Genomic DNA, 22,196 nt, shown 5'->3' with positions numbered 1-22,196 from the left:
ACTTGGCCGCAAGTGGATTTTCCAGCAAGACAGTTACACGAAGCACACATCAACATTCACAACGAAATGGTTAATTGACCACAAAATCCACATTTTGCAATGGCCATCTCAGTCTCTGGACTTGAACCCCATTGAAAACCTGTGGTTTGAAATGAAGAGGGTAGTTCATAAGCGCAGACGAAGGATATCAAGGATCTGGAAGGATTCTGTATGGAGGAATGGTCTAAGATCCCTCCCAATGTGTTATCCAATCCCATTAAACATTTTAGAAAAGTCTCAGTGCCGTTACCCTAGCAGGGGAGGGTGCTAGAGTATTAAAAACGGGTGTCAATCATTTTGACCCGTATCTTTTTGAGAGAAAAAATATGAGTTGTTAAATAAAATATTTTTCTCTGAGCATTTGTATTAATATACGTTTTTTTTTTTTTTAGGATACAATGTAGCTCAGTATTTTGTATTATTTATTTTATACAGTCTTTTTTTGTTCATCTTCAAGGGTGCCAATAATTTTGGTCATGACTGTATATAGGTTATAGGGTGCCAATAATTTTGGTCATGACTGTATATAGGTTATAGGGTGCCATTTGTGATTTGGACAAGGAGGAAACTGGGCCTCTTATCATCCAGGCCACTTCCCCCAGGAAATATGGAACATCAAAGCGTTCTTCCCCTTCTACCCCTCTCTCCCCTCCCTCCACCTCTCCCTCCCTCCTCCCCGCCCCTGTCGCTTCCTCTCTATCTCATCAGTATGTACACGTGGGTTTTCTTATCGATCTCATTAAGGACTTGCCAAGAGACGTCCGATTCCCCTGCTTGTGTGTTGGCCCCTTAGCTCTGTGTTATATGTTCATAGTAGCACTTAGTAATGTGTCTGAATCTCATCGCGGAGTATCTTAGGTGTGCATCCCAAATGGCACCCTATGCCCTACCCTATATAGGGCACTTGCGGAATAGGGTGCCATTTAGGACGCAGACGGTATCTTGCATACAGAGAGCCCCTTTACAGTGTATGCTATAAGAAATAGCGTTGAAACAATTCCCAGACATGTCTTCTCAAAATTACTGTTCTTAGCCCTCTTATGTTAATAATAAAAAAAATAACCAGCTGGGAAAATTGTAGTTCTGTGTTCAACGTGCATGCCAGGAACTGTACACTTAGCGACCCAATCAACGCACTGGAACGGATGAAAATTGTCCAAATGCCATGTTTCAGGAGCTGCTGACCTGCTGTGAGGAGGGGAAGGGGGAGATTAAGGACGGCCTGGAGGTGATGCTTAGTGTCCCCAAGAGGGCCAACGACGCCATGCACGTCGCCATGCTGGAAGGTACAGCAGGAGGGAGGCCTGTGTGCTGCATTCTATTTAAAACGTCTCTCGGACATTCCTTAGCTAGGGTGTTCCATCACTTCATGTGGAAGTAAACTAACTGACCTCATCCCTTTAAGGGACAGTGGGGAAATATGCAGTAAGACCTGCACAGCATGGAATAACACTATCTAGTAGACAAGTATAGAGCTGTAAGGTTGTTGCCTCTCTGTCAGAGTTGGGGGCAATTGGAATTGAAGTCCGACAATTCAGGAAGTAAACTGACATTACTAATTCAATAATCGCAAAATAAAATGCTGTCTATTTTCAATGGTTTCTCAATCAATTGAAAAGGAGAAGCAATTAATTGAATAAAAAATTCAATCATAATAATTCAAATGAATTCAATTCAAATTGACCCCAACTCTACTGTCTGTAATGCGTCGCTGTATTTAAAGAGCCATGTGATCTCCGGCAGGTTTCGATGAGAATCTGGATGTGCAGGGAGAGCTGTTCATCCAGGACACCTTCCAGGTGTGGGATCCCAAGTCTCTGATCCGGAAGGGCCGGGACCGTCATCTCTTCCTGTTCGAGATCTCCCTGGTGTTCAGCAAGGAGATCAAGGACTCGGCCGGACGCACAAAATACGCCTTCAAGAACAAACTGCTGGTAGGACTTAGGACTGGACTCGTTTTCTAGCCTCTTTTTTTCCCAACTTCTCTTTCTGCTCTCTCCTCTCCTCTCCTCTCCTCTCCTCTCCTCTCCTCTCCTCTCCTCTCCTCTCCTCTCCTCTCCCCTCCCCTCCCCTCCTCCCTACCTGCTCTGTAGTTAAAGTTCAAGTCTAAGGTCAATTTGGAAGGAATGCATCTGCACTTGACTTGACACATCTGTGGAATGAGACTGGTTATCTAGTCGTTTGGAGTTGCAGCTTTTCAAGGGAATTCCGCTCAAGATAGCACTGATGTTTTCATATAGATCATGTATCATCCAGCTGGCCAAGCTGTGAACCTAATAATACTGGAAGGATGTGATGCTTTGCATGTGTCCCAGAGACTCCCGGGGAGTTGGATCGGAAGGGCAGGTGCTTTTAGCCAGTGGAGATGTTTTCTCCACACTGTGGGCCGAAAGCTTAGCCATCCAATTCCCTTTGATCTGCATCCAGCCTTGGCTTGCTGGCTGAGATGTGTAAAGCCCCCATTGTGTGTGTGTGTGTGTGTGTGCGCGCGCGTGTTGGAGGGGTGCAAGAGTATTTGTGCTATTCTAGTGCTACGATTCGTACAATGTTCATTTTATGTCGATATTCTAGCCTTCTTATTTGAAAAAAAAAGTCTCTCTCAATTGAGTGTGATAAAATGACTCAAATGTACATTATGTGTAAGCAGGACTGGACTGTGGTGTGTGTGTGTGGGTGGGTGGGTGTTAATTGCCCGCTTGTATAATAGGCTACAGTATATTCAGGGTGTTTTAGAGGAAGCTGGGGAGGGAGAATACAAAGAGCCAGGTGTTGAATACGTGAAACTCAGAGCAGATGGAGTGGTCCGGAAATTACAGCTTCCTCTCACTGTGCATGAATTATGAATATGCATTATGTGCGTGTCCAATAACAACTGTTCCAAATCAAATTCAATGTGTTTATAAAGCCCTTTTTGCATCAGCAAATGTCACAAAGTGCTTGTTACAGAAAGCTAGCCTAAAAACCTAGAAACCTAGAGAGACCAAAATAATCACAGTGGTTGTAGAGGGTGCAACAGGTCAGCACCTCAGGAGTAAATGTCAGTTGGCTTTTCATAACCAAGCATTCAGAGGTTGAGACAGCAGGTGAGAGAGAGGGGGGGGGGGGAAGAGAGGATCCTGTCCAATGATAATCCCGGACAGGGCCTACCAGTGAGGATATAACCCCACCCACTTTTCCAAAGCACATCCGCCACACGGCTAGAGGGATATCAACAGACCACCAACTTACTACCCTGAGACAAGGCTGAGTATAGCCCACGGAGATCTCCTCCACCGCACGAGGCAGAGGGTAAAACAGGACAGGAAGATCATCTCAGTGACTCAACCCACTCGTGTCGAGTATGACGGAGAGAAAAAAGCCTGGCACGACGTGACGCACCCCTCCTAGGGACGGCATGGAAGAGCACTAGTAAGCCCCCGTAATTGGGTCAGAGGCAGAGAATGCCAGGGGAGAGAGGATGAGCCGGCCAGGCAGAGACAGGACCTGCAATCATAGGACCTGCTGAAGAGACGTGTCCAGGCTGCGCACCAAATGGCACCCTATTCCTTTATGGTGAGAGCCCTGTGGGCCCTGGTCTGAAGTAGTGTACTATATAGGGAACAGGGTGGCCATTTGGGACACATCCCCAGCCAGGACCAAGGGACCAGTGGAGGCTGCTGAGGGGAGGACAGCTCATAATAATGGCTGGAACAGAGCGAATGGAATGGCATCAAACACATGGAAATCCGCTCCAGCCATTACCACGAGCCCGTCCTCCCCAATTAAGGTGCCACCAACCTACTGTGACAGGGACATAGAGGAATGTTGGATGGGATTTACTATGACTGTATCTTAATGTGCCTCTTAAATTCCTTTTCAGAAAGGGAACATTGCTTTTTTATGATATATAGTTACAGTTTTAGTATATCGTTTTTATGATATTCAGTGGTATACTGAACACATGATGATTTGGAAGGTTCCAAGTCATAAAAAGCAGGTTCAAGACTTGACATTTTGTTCTTCTCCATTATCCAGACATCAGAGCTGGGCGTGACGGAGCACATTGAAGGGGACCCCTGTAAGTTTGCTCTGTGGGCTGGAAGGACCCCCTCATCTGACAACAAGACTGTCCTCAAGGTAGGTCTATGCTCCTTGCTGATCTCGAAAGCATTACAGAGTAGAAGTGCTGATCCAGGATCAGTTTCAGTACAGGGTGAAAGGTAGCTTTAGGTCATTTATCACAATGCCATACCCACACTAATTGAGGAGCCATAGAAAAAGTGACACAGCCTTTCTAAAGACTGGGTCTGTAAGGGCCATGCCTTGCAGAAAGCATCATTCTCTTCTTTATATGCCAACACCTTCTCTTGCCAGAGGCCAGAGGATAAAAAAAAGATAAATCAATGTGATGCGTCTCCCTCCTCCCCAGGCGTCCAGTATTGAAGCAAAGCAGGAGTGGATCAAGAACATCCGGGAGGTGATCCAGGAGAGGATCATCCACCTCAAGGGGGCGCTGAAGGAGCCCATCCACATGCCCAAAACCCCAGCCAAGCCACGCAACAACAGCAAGAGGTGAGTAGGCCCAGCACTCGCTCCAGGTTGACGTTTCCCCTAGGTACAGATCTAGGATCCGCTTCCTCTCTCCCAATCCTAACCTTAACCATTAGTGGGGAACATGCTAAACTGACCAGTGTCTAGGGGCAACTTTGCCCTACTCCCTATCCACTCGGGCCATGGCAGGCACCCACGTAAGCAACACTGTCACTAGGTGTATTAATAAAGTTCCCACATTTGTTTTAGTCTAATCTCTGTTCATATATTTCATAGATCAGTGTGACTCATTCTATTTCATTTGGTCTGGATGGCTGAAGATAAGATACTGTACATCCTCTTCAAGAAACATCAGACAGACAGAGATAAGTCACTTCACCTCTAACTGGTGTGTGTGTGTGTGTGTGTGTGTGTGTGTGTGTGGATCCAGGGATGCTGGTGAGGATGCAGACAGCCAGGGTGACGGCAGCAGCCAGCCAGACACCATCTCCATCGCTTCTAGGACTTCTCAGAACACTGTGGACAGTGATAAGGTAGGAGGACATCTGCTGGAACATCTCAAGTATAAGTACCGATTTGGGATCAGGTCCCCCATCTCCACATTATTCATTGTGATCTAAAAGGTAAAACTGATCAGCACTCCAATCCTGAGATTCTTTATAAACATGAGCCCTAAACATCTTCTTTATTCCCTGTAGGCCCACAGCAATACGTCCTACATATTCAATATTTACCATACACAATATCAAGCAAATAAGTGTGAAATATTAATGACTTTAATATCTGATATGTACTTTTTTGAAATTATGCTGACATTGATTGGCTCCTTCCTAGCTCCTCCCCCCCTGTGGGTCACCATGGACAGCTGATTGACAATCGGGGTTTCCCTGGCCTCTCTTATGTTCCAAGCAGGGGCTGTGACCTGCCATTAGAGCTGAGGCTCCCCAGTAGGTTAGATGGAACAACAATCATGTGAATTTATGAAACGTCTGTTCAGGCTTTGTGCAGGCATGTGCCCTAATGCAACATACGAAGGACTGTTTGAAATCAATGTAAGGATACATACATACAAAAAAATGGTGTGTTCATCTAATTTACATGTTTGGGTAAAATTCCTCTTACCTTGAGTTGTCTATGTAGGTCAGTAGTGACAGCATCCACCATAATTAGTTGTTAAATTTAGCTACCGGCAGTAGTTTGCATGACTGATGGACAATATGGTTGAGTTCCTGCACATCTACATTGCATCGCGTCAATCAACCAGTGGTTGCGTTCCACGTCATCGACTGTGCAGTCGGGCGTCAGAGTGCTTTATCTATGTTTTTAGCTGATATGTTAAATACCTATCCAGGGGTTGTAAGATCTGTCATGTGTTTTTCAAATGTATTTATTATCTCACCTTTATTTAACCAGGTAGGCTGGTTGAGAACAAGTTCTCATTTGCAACTGCGACCTGGCCAAGGTTAAGCATAGCTATTCGACACACAACAACACAGAGTTACACATGGAATAAACAAAACATACAGTCAATAATACAGTAGAACAAAAGAAAACAAAAAGTCTATATACAGTGAGTGCAAATGAGGTAAGATAAGGAAATAAATAGGCCATGGTGGCGAAGTAATTACATAATAGCAATTAAACACTGGAATGGTAGATGTGCAGAAGATGAATGTGCAAGTAGAGATACTGGGGTGCAAAGGAGCAAGATAAATAAATAAATACTGTATGGGGATGAGGTAGGTAGATATATGGGCTGTTTACTGATGGGCTATGTACAGGTGCAGTGATCTGTGAGCTGCTCTGACAGCTGGTGATTAAAGCTGGTGAGGGAGATATGAGTCTCCAGCTTCAGAGATTTTTGCAGTTTGTTCCAGTCATTGGCAGCACAGAACTGGAAGGAAAGACGATCAAAGGAGGAATTGGCTTTGGGGGTGACCAGTGAGATATACCTGCTGGAGTGGGTGCTGCCATGGTGACCAGTGAGCTGAGATAAGGCGGGGCTTTACTCCTGCCTTATCTGCATTGTAGTTGGGTAGGAACTCAACCGTTGTTGTGAAGCTGGTTGTTGTCTTAACTTTTGGAAGATTTCCCTCCCTATGACCCGCTCCCTCTGTCTCTGGGCTCAACGCCACTGCAGCTGGGTCCTCCAGCCTTCTGTTGTCTTGGAGAGCAGCCAGGCTTGGGTGTCTTGGCCTGGGGTCCCGTTTTCCCCTCTGCTCTGGAGGGTGGAGAGTGGTGTACGAAAGAGAGAGAGAAGCTGCATCCCCAAACTCCCAAATGGTACTGTATTCCCTATATAGTGCACTACTTTTAACCAGAGCCCGATGGACTAAATAGGGAATAGGGTGCCAGAGAGAGAGAGAGCGTGGCCTGGCCAGTCCATTGTGACGCCCTGTGACCTTTTCACACAGTACGCCCACACTTTGCCCCTGCGCTAAATGTCACTCTGCCACACACAGCAGAAAGATAGACTGGGCTCTAGAAATGCCCTAACAGAGTGAAAGGCAAATCCTCGTTGAGCTTGTGATGAATAGGTGTGATTTGAGGGAAGTTTATGGAACAGCCGAGTGTGTTTGTTGCTTTCTCTCTCGGTGGAGGATGTTGCAACTAAACAATATTATTTCATTCCTTCTCAAGGTGGGAGGGTTGTCTTGTTGCTCTTTGGAAGGCTTTAAACAGAAAGACATGTCTCAGTGCTGGAGCTCCCTTATAGTTCATTGCAATTTCCTTAAGCTATATTCCAATGCTGCATGCTGTTATGAATAGCCAAGGGAAGGCTGGCTATAGAATTCCCCAAAAATAAGTTCCTAACACCAAACCCGGTCTCGTTTGAGCCGCCAAGTGTCACCGACTGACTGTCAGGTTTTTTTTTTTTCTCTCTCTTGATATTTTTTCCTCAGGGCGAGCCATGTCAATTTTTCCACAGACTGTTTTTGTCTTGGAAATGACTCTTTTCCTGGTGCTTTTGTGGTCTCTCTAAGCCCTTCCAGCTTCGTCGTCTGGTCCAAGCTGACAGTTAGCCACTCCGCACAGACGCAGAGAGACACGACATCCCTGCTCCCACCCGACCACCCTGCTGTGACTGTCACTGTGGGAGGATTTGTTTTCTCCCTGCATGGAGATGGAACGGCTAGGCTGCATCTCAAATGACACCCTATTTCCTGTGGGCCCTGGTCAAAGAGAGTGCACTGTATAGTGAATAGGGTGCCATTTGCCATTCCTGGGCTTGTCTTGCTGCCGTCTGTCTCAAACTCATGTGCAGTGTATATATGGCTAACAATTACAAAGAAAGCAGCTAGGAAACCAGTTCACACGGGTGTGTTTGTCCTCTGTTCCTCATGCTGCACATCATCACATGGATGTGTTGTCGGCTCACTCCCTAAACCAAGGCTGTGCCTCTCTTCACTACTGTACGTTGACTAAATCAAATCTATTATCCCCTTCCTTCATCCCCGGCTCACCCTATAATGAAGCTGTTCTCCAATCGCCACCGCTGTTTCCGCGAGTCATGAGACTGGCCTCGTGCTCCTCGGATGGGAGATGAGGGTTGTCTCTCTCTCTCTCTCTCTCTCTCTCTCTCTGTCTCTCTGTCTCTCTCTCTCTGTCTCGCTGTCTCTCTCGTTCTGTCTATTTCTCTCTGTATGTGTGCAGGAAGGACAGCTGTGGTTCCATTTGGGCTTAGCTGTGCTGCAGGAATATATGCCACACCCTCCCTCTGTCTCGCAGACACACACTTTCTCACTCCACAACACACACATGCTGCTACCCCCCCCCCCCCCCCCTCCACCCCCCAAGATGCTCTTCTGCTTAACAAATGGGTCTTTATATGTTGGCTAGGCCTTCTATAAGACAATAAATTCACCTTTATTAGCATGAAATAAAAATGCTATAGGCTCTGCTGATCCTTGGTTGGGTGCACACATGCAGTAGTGTGTTATGACCCGTCGTCTCTACTACTCATAGTAAGCCTGTGCTAGAGGTCTTCATGGGTCCATGTAGGACCCGATTAACCTGGACCCGACCCGAACGTTGCCCCTCTGGTCCGTGCTGGGTCCTGTTTGATTGTCATCGGGTCTCTGGTATATACAGTTGATAGACCCGAGACTCAATGACAATCAAACGGAAGCCCTTCTGTCGAGGGTCAACAACAGGATTTCGTACCCGGTTGGGACCCGTGAAGACCTCAACCACAGGCTTTCTATGAGTAGTAGAGACGACAGGGTCATAACACACAGCCTGTCTCCCTGTCTGGCTCAGCCAATCAAAGGAAAGAGCTTGAACTGAGCTTAACTCTGCAGCACAGACCGAGAGAGCAGAGCAAAGAGACACCATGCCCAAGTGGATGAGCTTTAAACTTTTCAAGGAGAGCAGTCGCGTAAGTAACCAGACCCTAGCTTTTCTCCCAAAGTAGCTCAGAACATTTTAAAGACCTTCTTTGACATTTAGAGAGGGTTTTGGATAGGCTATGGGTCATTTGTCATTTTAAAATGTGTCCTGCCAGATGTCTACTGTGCTGTTTTTTTGCCAAATCTATTGATTTTATGGTTTGCTTGATCTTCAACTTTTTAAGATTGTAATTCTAATGTCTAAGTCACACATGCGAGAGTCCAAACTGTACATGGCAGTATATATATATAGCCTCCACATATTCACCAAAAGTAGAGAAATATATATATATATATACCGTATGTCACCACATAGGCAATATCATTCATGGGAGTCGTATTGTAGTCACAAGAGATGTGTTCATGTGGCTAGAGTCAGATGGCTAAAGGAGCAGAAGCACATTGCTGTGTTGAAAGGGAGTTCCTTCCCCCACGTCCCAGTAGTAGAGCAGACTGACGGTTAAACTGTGAGCGCTGGCTGGGCCAGTCGACACAGGAAGCAGGCTATTAAGTTAACTGCCTCAATGAGATGAGTACGGACTGACTTACTGACGTTCTCGAAGGTCCAGTTGCATCTCTCTGGAGTGGATCTTGGCATCCTAGCAACGTGATGACGACAACAACAAAAACATCCGTCTTGGTCGGGAAGATTTTCCTTCGAGAAACTGATCAAATGGTGTTGAATTATAGGATCTTTATGGCTCTGGCTCAAGCCATGGTTGCAAAAGATCAACCCTATAGTGGCTTATGTCTGGTCTACGCTATGCACCTAGTTCAACTGAGTGTATACGCAACCTTTGGTTGAAATACTATTTTAAATCAATTAAAATACTGCATCTGTGCTTGGTTAAGCTGGCCTTTTGCCGTGGAACTGATTTTAGAAAAGTCCCAACAATGTAAACCAGAGAGGATTGTGGTTTTTGCTAAAAAAACAAAATAAAGTACTGTAAATCACCAAGGCTTCTTTGAATGATAGGACATCTGTCTTTAATGTAATCAAGGTGTGAAATGTTATTTTGTAATACAATCTATTTTTGGGCTTATTTGTGGTCAATTTGCTTTGTACAAATTCTTTTAATTATGTTTCGGCCTCCCGACCATCAGCTTGAGACAAAAATCGTCCGACTGAATTGAGTTGACTGCCCCTGGTGTAAAGCCTGCTCTCTAGGCAGGCTAAAGGAAATGATCAAGATTTCAATTTGAACCCAGGTCTGTAAGTCATTTTATATTGCCTGACTGTAGGAGAGTGAGTGAGGCTGTGTTGACATGACTATGCAACAGGCGTGTGTCTTTTATGAGGCAGCGCTCGGCTGACATTCAAAATTAGGTCAACACTAGTCTCCGAAACATCCCGAGTACTACAGGAGTACAACATAATAGGGCATTGATATTTTCCCCCCTCATGGATACCCTGTCTCCTGTAATTGTCTTATAGGCATACTTCTATTTCAGTTAAGTATGAATATAGTCAGTCTGTCAATTATATATAACTTATAGGCCTATGTGTTACATTTGTTCTTCAATGGACTCCCAGACTTTCTTATGAATCATAATAAATTTGAAAAATAAACAAAAATGGAAGAAATCGGACAGAAACAGGGAGGGATTTGCCCAGTACTAAAAACGTGTTTTTTGGGTTCCATTGCAGAATGCTTTGCGACGGTGTGCACTAACGAATATGACCCTGATCATTGTTTAACATGCGTAACCTGTACCCTTTCGCATGGCCGCATCTCTGGCTGACCTGGAGATCCCTTAGCAACAGTTCCCGTCTCTCCCCGGGTGGAGGTGACCTAATACCCTGCAGATGGTGTCGAGGGGAGATGAGATGAAGGCTTGTGTCCCAAGTGGTACTCTGTTCTCTACATAGTGCAGTACTTTTGCCCAGAGTATGGGCTATTTGGGACGCAGCCGAGATGAGATGGACGGGTCCGGTCACATCTGCTGCGGCTTAGACCCAACATGTCATGCCAGCTCCTATCTACCGTATAGCCTCCAAATCTATGTCCCAAATGGCATGCTATTCCACATACAGTGCCTTGCGAAAGTATTCGGCCCCCTTGAACTTTGCGACCTTTTGCCACATTTCAGGCTTCAAACATAAAGAAATAAAACTATTTTTTTGTGAAGAATCAACAACAAGTGGGACACAATCATGAAGTGGAACGACATTTATTGGATATTTCAAACTTTTTTAACAAATCAAAAACTGAAAAATTGGGCGTGCAAAATTATTCAGCCCCTTTACTTTCATTGCAGCAAACTCTCTCCAGAAGTTCAGTGAGGATCTCTGAATGATCCAATGTTGACCTAAATGACTAATGATGATAAATACAATCCACCTGTGTGTAATCAAGTCTCCGTATAAATGCACCCGCACTGTGATAGTCTCAGAGGTCCGTTAAAAGCGCAGAGAGCATCATGAAGAACAAGGAACACACCAGGCAGGTCCGAGATACTGTTATGAAGAAGTTTAAAGCCGGATTTGGATACAGAAAGATTTCCCAAGCATTAAACATCCCAAGGAGCACTGTGCAAGCGATAATATTGAAATGGAAGGAGTATCAGACCACTGCAAATCTACCAAGACCTGGCCGTCCCTCTAAACTTTCAGCTCATACAAGGAGAAGACTGATCAGAGATGCAGCCAAGAGGCCCATGATCACTCTGGATGAACTGCAGAGATCTACAGCTGAGGTGGGAGACTCTGTCCATAGGACAACAATCAGTCGTATATTGCACAAATCTGGCCTTTATGGAAGAGTGGCAAGAAGAAAGCCATTTCTTAAAGATATCCATAAAAAGTGTCGTTTAAAGTTTGCCACAAGCCACCTGGGAGACACACCAAACATGTGGAAGAAGGTGCTCTGGTCAGATGAAACCAAAATTGAACTTTTTGGCAACAATGCAAAACGTTATGTTTGGCGCAAAAGCAGCACAGCTCATCACCCTGAACACACCATCCCCACTGTCAAACATGGTGGTGGCAGCATCATGGTTTGGGCCTGCTTTTCTTCAGCAGGGACAGGGAAGATGGTTAAAATTGATGGGAAGATGGATGGAGCCAAATACAGGACCATTCTGGAAGAAAACCTGATGGAGTCTGCAAAAGACCTGAGACTGGGACGGAGATTTGTCTTCCAACAAGACAATGATCCAAAACATAAAGCAAAATCTACAATGGAATGGTTCAAAAATAAACATATCCAGGTGTTAGAATGGCCAAGTCAAAGTCCAGACCTGAATCCAATCGAGAATCTGTGGAAAGAACTGAAAACTGCTGTTCACAAATGCTCTCCATCCAACCTCACTGAGCTCGAGCTGTTTTGCAAGGAGGAATGGGAAAAAATGTCAGTCTCTCGATGTGCAAAACTGATAGAGACATACCCCAAGCGACTTACAGCTGTAATCGCAGCAAAAGGTGGCGCTACAAAGTATTAACTTAAGGGGGCTGAATAATTTTGCAGGCCCAATTTTTCAGTTTTTGATTTGTTAAAGTTTGAAATATCCAATAAATGTCGTTCCACTTCATGATTGTGTCCCACTTGTTGTTGATTCTTCACAAAAAAATACAGTTTTATATCTTTATGTTTGAAGCCTGAAATGTGGCAAAAGGTTTCAAAGTTCAAGGGGGCCGAATACTTTCGCAAGGCACTGTATAGTGCACTACTTTAATCCAGGGCCCCATGTTTAATCTTTTGCAGCTATCTGATGTAGAGAGACCTCTAAATAATGCTCTTTATTTTCTGTGGGGGGTCAAAACTGTCTACTCGGCTCTCAAAAGCAGGGTTATACATATACTGTGCCCCACAACCCACCCTTTTATCTAAACTCAACAAAAAACAAACGTCCCTTTTTTCAGGACCCTGTCGTTCAGATATAATTTGTAAAAATCCAAATAACTTCACAGATCTTCATTGTAAAGCGTTTAAATACTTCTTCCCATGCTTGTTCAATGAACATTAAACAGTTAATGAACATGCACCTGTGGAACGGGGGTTAAGACACTAACAGCTTACAGACGATAGGCAATTAAGGTTACAGTTATGAAAACTTAGGACACCAAAGAGACCTTTCTACTGACTCTGAAAAATACCAAAAGAAAGATGCCCAGGGTCCTTGCTAATCTGCGTGAATGTGCCTTAGGCATGCTGCAAGGAGGCATGAGGACTGGCGGTTTGGCCAGGGCAATAAATTGCAATGTCCGTATTGTGAGACGCCTAAGACAGCGGTACAGGGAGACAGGACGGACAGCTGATCGTCCTCGCAGTGGCAGACCACGTATAACAACACCTGCACAGGATCGGTACATCCGAACATCACACCTGCGGGACAGGTACAGGATGGCAAAAACAACTGCCCGAGTTACACCAGGAACGCACAATCCCTCCATCAGTGCTCAGACTGTCCGCAATAGGTCCTCACCAGACATCACCGACAACAATGTTGCCTATGGGTGAAAACCCACCATCACTGGATCAGACAGGACTGGCAAAAAGTGCCCTTCACTGACAAGTCACGGTTTTGTCTCACCAGGGGTAATGGACAGATTTGCATTTATCGTCGAAGGAATGAGCATTATACTGAGGCCTGTACTCTGGAGCGGGATTGATTTGGAAGTGGAGAGTCCGTCATGGTCTGGGGTGGTGTGTCACAGCATCATCGGACTGAGCTTGTTGTCATTGCAGGCAATCTCAACGCTATGCGTTACTGGGAAGTCAACCTCCTACCTCATGTGGTACCCTTCCTGCAGTCTCATCCTGACATGACCCTCCAGCATGACAATGCCACCAGCCATACTGCTCGTTCTATGTGTGATTTCCTTTAAGACAGGAATGTCAGTGTTCTGCCATGACCAGCGAAGAGCACAGATCTCAATCCCATTGAGCATGTCTGGGACTTGTTGGATTGGAGGGTGAGAGCTAGGGCCATTCCCCCCAGAAATGTCTGAGAACTTGCAGGTGCCTTGGTGGAAGAGTAGGGTAATATCTCACAGCAAGAACTGGCAAGTCTGGTGCAGTCCATGAGGAGGAGATGCACTGCAGTACTTAATGCAGCTGGTGGCCACACCAGATACTGACTGTTACTTTTGATTTTGACCCCCCCTTTGTTCAGGGACACACTATTCAATTTCTGTTAGTGACATGTCTGTGGAACTTGTTCAGTTTATGTCTCAGTTGTTGAACCTTGTTATGTTCTTACAAATATTTACACATGTTAAGTTTGCTGAAAATAAACGCAGTTGACAGTGAGAGGACGTTTTTCTTTTTTTTGCTGAGTTTAGTTAGTGCTCTACTTTTGACCAGGGCCCATAGCAAATAGGCTGGTATTTGGAACAGCCATTGCATTCAGAGGACCCTGATTTAGTTTACTTTTAGTACTTTCATTATCCAACTGTTAAAGATGTTGAGTATTGTTATGATTATTAATTGGGAATGCTTGCACTGAATCTTACCATATTGTAGAGCTGTTGCTCAGCGTGCAATGACCTTTTGATGAACAAGATTGCCGGATTTCACAGACACAGTAGTTGACTACCACAGCTTGACTTGGAAAGTGTTGATGATTCATTCAACTAATCAACAGCTGGAAAAAGACATGTCACAAGCGTTGTAGATAATCATTTGGTGGGTTATTTGCCTCCGTTTCTCCTCTATCTTTACCCAAACTCCTCGAAGTGACTGAAATAGCAGCTATTTTCTATATAAAAGCCCTATGATGATGAAACAGTCTGCTTGGACAGGTTCCCCCACAGCTCTGGAAACTCAGACACTACCATTTCCTGTTCCCCTTAGACGGCACGGCTCCGACAGCCACACTGGAAACAAACTGCTATTTAAACACAGACTGTGTTCTCTTGCTCTTTCTTGCTCTCGCTCTCTTTCTCTCTCTCTTTCTCTCTCCCCTTCTCGCGCTCTCTCTCTCCCTCTCCCCCTGTGTCTCGTTCTGCATCACAACACACAGGAGCCAAATGTTCTCCTCACTGTGTTATTTAAGCAGTCATTACTTGAGGTGGCGCTAACATGGGAAGAGTCCTGTATTTATGATTTGACTCCGGTCCTAATGTTTTGGGGTTTTCCAAATCAGGTAATGTCTCAAACAAAAGTTGGTTTTCTTTGCCATGTCAACCATAGGAGGTACAGTGTGTCCTGTTTGGGATACATTTCACTGCATGGGCCTTTTCAGTTGTTTGTCGGTACTCTGAAGTGGTGTTTGAATATAATGCTTCAACCATACTCCTTAGGCCCATCCCAAACGGCACCCTAGTTCCCTATAATAGTGCACTACTTTTGCTCTCCCTTAACCTTCCGGTACCAATCATAATTCATGATAATTAAGTTACTGCCAGCTGTTATTCCACTAGTTGGACAGAGTTAATCATGCTCGTCGGTATAAAATGAACTGATCGTACAAGATTGTTTCCAGGAGCCCACCACAAAACAGTTATTGGATGTAGTAACAAGTATTTATCACCATACTAACGAGGGATTCTTCTGTGGGCTGTTTGTTTTTGTACAATTAACTCCTTGGAGTACAGTTTCACTGTAAGACACACCACTTTGTGAGCTCACAGATGTTCTGTTGGCTTTGGAACACGTGGTGGTTGTTTTGATTTTGGAAAGAGGATGGAAATCAGATCCTTCTGAAAAGCTCTTTATCGACAATGGCATTGTTATATGGAACCAACCACAGGTCACAACTTTGTGCAGAGGGAAAGCTAAAGTTCCCATGTTGAGGACTGTGTCAGCTCTGTCTCTGTGATACATGATGGGGGTATCTTCTCGGCAATATTCACATGTTGTGTTCCCTGCCTGTTGACACTAATCTTGGGTCAGTTTTGTATTTTCCACACTAATGGTTAAAGTTAGGATTGGGGGCAGGGAGGCTGATCCTTATATGGCGATATTGTAGGTTGAAAATAATCACGACACAATTTCTGATATCGCATGCTTTACCTTTTATTTTCCTGCATAAGTACAAATCTGTGTTGCCGCCATATCACCTCCACCCTAGACCCACTTCAGTTTGCATACCGCCCCGACAGGTCCACAGACGACGCAATCGCCATCACACTTTGCAAACGACACTACAGTGGTAGTCTTGATTACCAACAACAACGAGACAAGGTACAGGGAGGAGTTGAGGGCACTAGGAGTGTGGTGTCAGGAAAACAACCTCTCACTCAATCTCAACAAAAGAAAGGAGTTGATTGTGGACTTCATGAAACAGCAGTTTGGAGCACCCCCCTATCCACATCGAAGGGACAGCAGTGGAGAAGGTGGAAAGTTGTAAGTTCCTCGGCGTACAAACTGAAATGGTCCACCCACACGTCTCTTCAACCTCAGGAGGCTGAAGAAATTTGGCTTGTCACCCAAAACCCTGACAAACCTTTACAGATGCACAATCGAGAGCATCCTGTCAGCCTGCCTCACAGCCTGGTATGGCAACTGCACCGCCCTCAACAGCAAGGCTCTCCGGAGGATGGTGCAGTCTACACAACGCATCACTGGGGGCAAACTACCTGCCCTCCATAACACCTACAGCACCCGATGTCATAGGAAGGCCAAAAAGATCACCAAGGACATCAACCACCCGAGCCACTGCCTGTTCACACCGCTACCATCCAGAAGGTGAGGTCAGTACAGGTGCATCAAAGCTGGCACCGAGAGGCTGAAAAACAGCTTCTATCTCAAGGCCAACTCAACTGCCAAACAGCAACCACTAACTCAGAGAGGCTGCTGCCTACATTTTGACCCAATCACTGGCCACTTTAATAAATGGATCACTAGTCACTTTATACAATGTACTCTAAATAATTATACTTTAATAATGTTTACGTATCTTACATTACTCATCACATATACTGTATTTTATACCATCTATTGCATCTTGCCTATGCCCCTCGTTCAGTCATATATTTGTATATACATATTCTCATTTACCCCTTTTAGATTTGTGTGTATTATGTATTTGTTGTGGAATTGTAAGATTACTAGAAGCACAAGCATTTCGCTACACTCGCATTAACATCTGCTAACCATGTGTATGTAACAAATAACATTTGATTTGATTTAATTCCAGTTAGACTGGTTTGGATTTCTCCCTGACTAATATGGCTGTCATTTACATCCCATTCTGGAACTTTGAGGGTTTATGACATAACCCTTTACTATTTTAATAGGATCTCTATGTGTGTATTAGATTCTGCAGCCATCATACACTGACGTTCAAAAGTCACTTAGAAATGTCCTTGTTTTTGAAAGAAAAGCATGTTTTTTTTTGTCCATTTAAAATAACATCAAATTGATCAGAAATACAGTGTAGACATTGTTAATGTTGTAATGACTATTGTAGCTGGAAATGCCAGATTTTTTTATGGACTATCTACATAGGTGTACAGAGGCCCATTATCAGCAACCATCACTCCTGTGTTCCAATGGGACGTTGTGTTAGCTAATCCAAGTTTATAATTTTAAAAGGCTAATTGATCATTAGAAACCCCTTTTGCAATTATGTTAGCACAGCTGAAAACTGTTGTTCTGATTTAAAGAAGCAATAAAACTGGCCTTTAGACTAGTTGAGTATCTGGAGCATCATCATTTGTGGGTTCGATTACAGGCTCAAAATGGCCAGAAACAAAGAACTTACCAAGAATAGAAAGTGGGAGGCCCCGGTGCACAACTGAGCAAGAGGACAAGTACATCAGTGTCTAGGTTGAGAAACAGACACCTTACAAGTCCTCAACTGGCAGCTTCATTAAATAGTACCTGCAAAACACCAGTCAATGTCAACAGTGAAGAGGTGACTCCGGGATGCTGGCCTTCTAGGCAGAGTTCCTTTTTCCAGTGTCTGTGTTCTTTTGCCCATCTTAATATTTTTTATTGGCCAGTCTGAGATATGGCTTTTTCTTTCTTCCTAGAAGGCCAGCATCCCGGAGTCGCCTCTTCACTGTTGACGTTGAGACTGATGTTTTGCGGGTACTATTTAATGAAGCTGCCAGTTGAGGACTTGTGAGGCGTCTGTTTCTCAAACTAGACACTGATGTACTTGTCCTCTTGCTCAGTTGTGCACCGGGGCCTCCCACTCCTCTTTCAATTCTGGTTAGGGACAGTTTGCACTGTTCTGTGAAGTGTGTAGTACACAGCACTGTACGAGATCTTTAGTTTCTTGGCAATTTCTCGCATGGAATAGCCTTCATTTCTCAGAACAAGAATAGACTGATTAGTTTCAGAAGAAATATCTTTGTTTCTGGCCATTTTGAGCCTGTAATCAAACCCACAAATCCCGATGCTCCAGATACTCAACTAGTCTAAAGAATGCCAATTTTATTGTTTCTTTAATCAGCACAACAGTTTTCAGCTGTGCTAACATAATTGCAAAATGGTTTTCTAAGGGGCTTTCTAGCTACAATAGTCATTTACAACATTAACAATGTCTACACTTTATTTCTGATCAATTTTATGTTATTTTAATGGACAAAGAATTTGCTTTTCTTTCAAAAACAAGGACATTTTCCAAGTGACCCTAAACTTTGGAACGGTAGTGTATTTATCAATGAACTCTGTCAGACCGTTTTCTTATATAAACAAACAAAACTCGATCAGCGAAACTGACCCTGTCTGGGTATTTTAAGATAATTGCCCACAAGATTTAGTCTTAAGAGTTCTGCCCCTGAAACAATCTGTGTTTACCATGCCCATGTAGACAAACTCGTCTTACAGTCCCTGCTATCATAGTGAGCTCTTTAATGAAAAACCACTGAGGATCAGTTTGTCAAACTTTAGAATAGGGGGGGGGGGGGGGGAGAATGTAGGGAGTGAGGAACCGCCAGATGATGCTGACAGAAAGCTATGGGTGGTCGAGACGAGTGGGGGAGGCTGGATCATGGTTTCCATTGGGATGGGTCTGACCTGTGTGAGGATCATCCCTCACACAGGGGTGTGTTCTAACTCAGAACATGAGCCTCACTTTGTTCTGTTGACACTAGATTGGATCTGCTTCAGTCAGCCTGTTTAAAACCTTGAACATGATCATAGAGAAGGCTGCATCCCAAATAACACCCTGTTCCCTGCTTTTGACCTTGGCCCATAGGGCTCTGGTCAAAAGCAGTGCATTGTATAGGAAATCGGGCACCATTTGGGACATGGCTATGGAGAGGGAGTGCTCTTATTTTAAACAGCTCTCTGTGGGAGTGGATGATTTGTGGAGTGTTCCTGTTCCTAGTAAGAGATTGGAGTTGATCTCCATTCAAGATGACCTGAAACACTTCCCTCCAACTGGGTTTGGTTGCTGGTCAAATATGTTTTGTTATTGAAGGAGTCAACGAAGTGGTGTGATTTAGAATCCCCTCTGTTTCGAACCCCCATAGTAGACAACCGAGAGGTAACTCAAGTGTGTGTCCTTGATCTGTCCGACATTGGACTTTGTTTGTTCTCTCTCTGGCAGTGTTGAGAACTTGCTGGGTTATTTCAGGCTAGGGTTGCAAACGTCCGGTAACGTAAACAGAACTCTTGGTTGATTTCCTACTTACAAGCAGATTTCCAGCTAATTCCCTAATGATTCCGGGAATCTTCCAACCAGGATTTCTGGAAAACTTGGGAATTTTGGGAAATGGACCAGGAATTTTGCAACCCTAATTCAGGAGTTCTTATCACCGCAAATACACATAGGTTTGACTACACTTCCTCTTAGACTGCTACTCAAGTTGAAACAGAATGTGTGCTCGTACCTGCTCTCTTCGAACCCTGTCACACTCCCATCTGACTGTGCAGCTGGGTGAATTTAAGGACTCTCCTTCAATCGTCCCAAATGGCACCCTATTCTTCCCTATGGGCCTGGTCAAAAGTGGTGCACTAAATAGGGAATGGGGTGCCATTTGGGACTCAGCCCATGTTGGGTTAACCAGAGTAGAACCTCGGAGCATATGATTAAGTTTTGAGGGGACTCGGAGTGACAGCCCGAGGATTGATACTAATTTTAATTTCCCAAGGTGGGAGGTTTACAGACTTCAAATGGATTGCTAGCTAGACGATAATTGTGAAACCAGAGAGTATTTTCCTCAGCCAGAGAACATTCATAATTTGTTGGAGACTAGTGATATCCTCATAACTGGGAGACTGCAGTCATTTATGACTCTCGTTTATCAAACTGGTGTAGGCTACGACCGTTTCCCCAGGTAGAGTTATAATACGTAGGGCTACGTCCCAAATGGCACCCTATTCCCTATATAGTGCACTACTTTTGACCAGAGCCCTGTGCACTAAAAAGGGAATAGGGTGTCTTTAATCCATTTATCCCCTGATAGTTTGTCCCCTGGTTTGATGTCTGAACATTTTTTGTTGTTGTTGTTCATTGTTCTATATAATCCGCTGTAATCCCGCAACTGGGATAAGTGTTTTTATGGATGTGTGCATGTCACTCCACTAAACTAATATCTGAATACATCTCACAACCCAACATGGCTTAACCTAGAACCTGAGCTGTGCACTTACCTTCCTTTTCTCTGCTGTGATAAAAATTGTGCCAACACCCACTTTGTTTTAAGACCTTAACTCATTGTTCTCTCGGTCTCTTCCTGTCTCACAGCTCTCTGGAGGCTGTGAGTTGACAGTGGTGCTGCAGGACTTCACAGCAGGTTGTTCCAGCGAGCTTAGCCTTCAGACGGGTCAGACGGTAGAGCTACTGGAGAGGCCCAGTGACCGCCCCGGCTGGTGTCTGGTGCGAACCACCGACCGTAGCCCCCCTCAGGAGGGCCTGGTGCCCAGCTCGGCCCTCTGTGTCTCTCACTCCCGCAGCAGCGTGGAGATGGAGTGCTTCTTCCTCACAGGGAAAGGTAAGGACCTCAAACCATTTACTGTTGGGAAAAAAAAGGAAGGAAAGTGCTGCAAGAATATGTCAGTAGATCTTTATAGATTGAAGGTGCTCTTTGGCACCGTTCCTGTAATTACAATGGCCGTGTCTGAACACCCGTACTTCTGTTCGAAATGTTAGGCATTTTGGGTACGCGAAAATAGAACGTTTTATATAGTGTGTGTGAACTTCTGAAAATGTAGTATGCTTTAAATGCCAGGATGTCATATTCATTTTGGCTTTTTATCTAGTAGAATTCGCTGCACACTATTGAGGAAGAGAATCGTCTTTCCAGACTCACGTGTGTTTGACAACAGCTGATAATTAGATAAGGTGACCAGAATGAACCAATGGCGGGAATCAACGCATCATCTACTGTGCATTAGATGACGCGTTCTCAGTATAGAGGAGCTTAGTATGCTGATATTTCTTGCCTATTGCGCTCATTTATACCTCAGAGTACATTCTCAATAGTATGTCGGACGACAGTTTAAGTAAGTAGTAGGCAAGACAGATTTTGGACATGGCCAATGCCTTTATTATGTTGACGTGTTCCGTATAACAGAATCTGAGAAGATTATTAGTCCTCCTTGTTTTTTGAAAACATTGTACTGTTTTATTTGGCAGCATGGTGATGAGATACTGCACTTCCTATCTCTCAATCCATGTCAAAGATGTGGAAAGATTTGATATTAATATACAATACCAGGCAAAGGTTTGGACACACCTACTCATTCCAGGATTTGTCTTTATTCTTTACTTTTTCTACATTGTAGAGTAATAGTGAAGACATCAAAACTAGGAAATAACACATATGGAATCATTTAGTAAACAAAAACAAAGTGTTAAACAAAGCAAAATATGTTTTATATTTGAGAATCTTCAAAGTAGCCACCCTTGGCCGCAATGACAGCTTTGCACAGTTTTGGTGTTCTCTCAACCAGCTTCATGAGGTAGTCACCTGGAATGCATTTCAATTAACAGGTGTGCCTTGTTAAAAGTTAATTTGTGGAATTTCTTCCTTAATGTGTTTGAGCCAATCGGTTGTGTTGTAACACGTGGTGGTATACACAAGAGAGCCCTATTTGGTAAAATACGAAGTCCATATTATGGCAAGAACAGCTCAAATAAGCAAAGAGAAACGACAGTCCATCATTACTTTGACTGACCTTCATGTCTTAATCTGGAAAATGTCAAGAATAGTTGCAAAACCATCCAGCACTAAGCTGAAACTGTCACTCATGAGGACCGCCACAGGAAAAGAAGACCCAGAGTTACCTCGGCTACAGAGGTTAAGTTCATTAGCGTTAACTGCACCTTAGTAACAGACACATCTCAACTTCAACTGTTCAGAGGAGACTGCGTGAATCAGGCCTTCATAGTGAATTG

The 22,196-nt window shown here is 44.3% G+C and overlaps 1 protein-coding gene across 5 annotated transcripts in view; it reads left to right on the top strand.

Moving 5' to 3' along the window:
* The window catches only part of LOC110504150 (kalirin), a 262,188-nt gene that overhangs the window by 193,286 nt on the left and 46,706 nt on the right, over positions 1 to 22,196 (top strand). For all 5 annotated transcript variants that reach the window (XM_036974283.2, XM_036974281.2, XM_036974280.2 and 2 more), the window contains exons 29-34: positions 1,214 to 1,325; positions 1,783 to 1,973; positions 4,054 to 4,155; positions 4,448 to 4,590; positions 5,000 to 5,102; positions 20,544 to 20,790. In XM_036974283.2, the coding sequence (XP_036830178.2) occupies positions 1,214 to 1,325; positions 1,783 to 1,973; positions 4,054 to 4,155; positions 4,448 to 4,590; positions 5,000 to 5,102; positions 20,544 to 20,790 (898 nt within the window). The remainder of the gene's footprint in view (positions 1 to 1,213; positions 1,326 to 1,782; positions 1,974 to 4,053; positions 4,156 to 4,447; positions 4,591 to 4,999; positions 5,103 to 20,543; positions 20,791 to 22,196) is intronic.

The sequence above is a fragment of the Oncorhynchus mykiss genome, chromosome 3, assembly GCF_057628025.1.
Source record: "Oncorhynchus mykiss isolate SJ-2025 chromosome 3, ASM5762802v1, whole genome shotgun sequence".
NCBI lineage: Eukaryota > Metazoa > Chordata > Actinopteri > Salmoniformes > Salmonidae > Oncorhynchus > Oncorhynchus mykiss.
The sequence above is the reverse complement of the archived record's forward strand: the minus strand, read 5'-3'. Positions and strand labels throughout refer to the sequence as shown.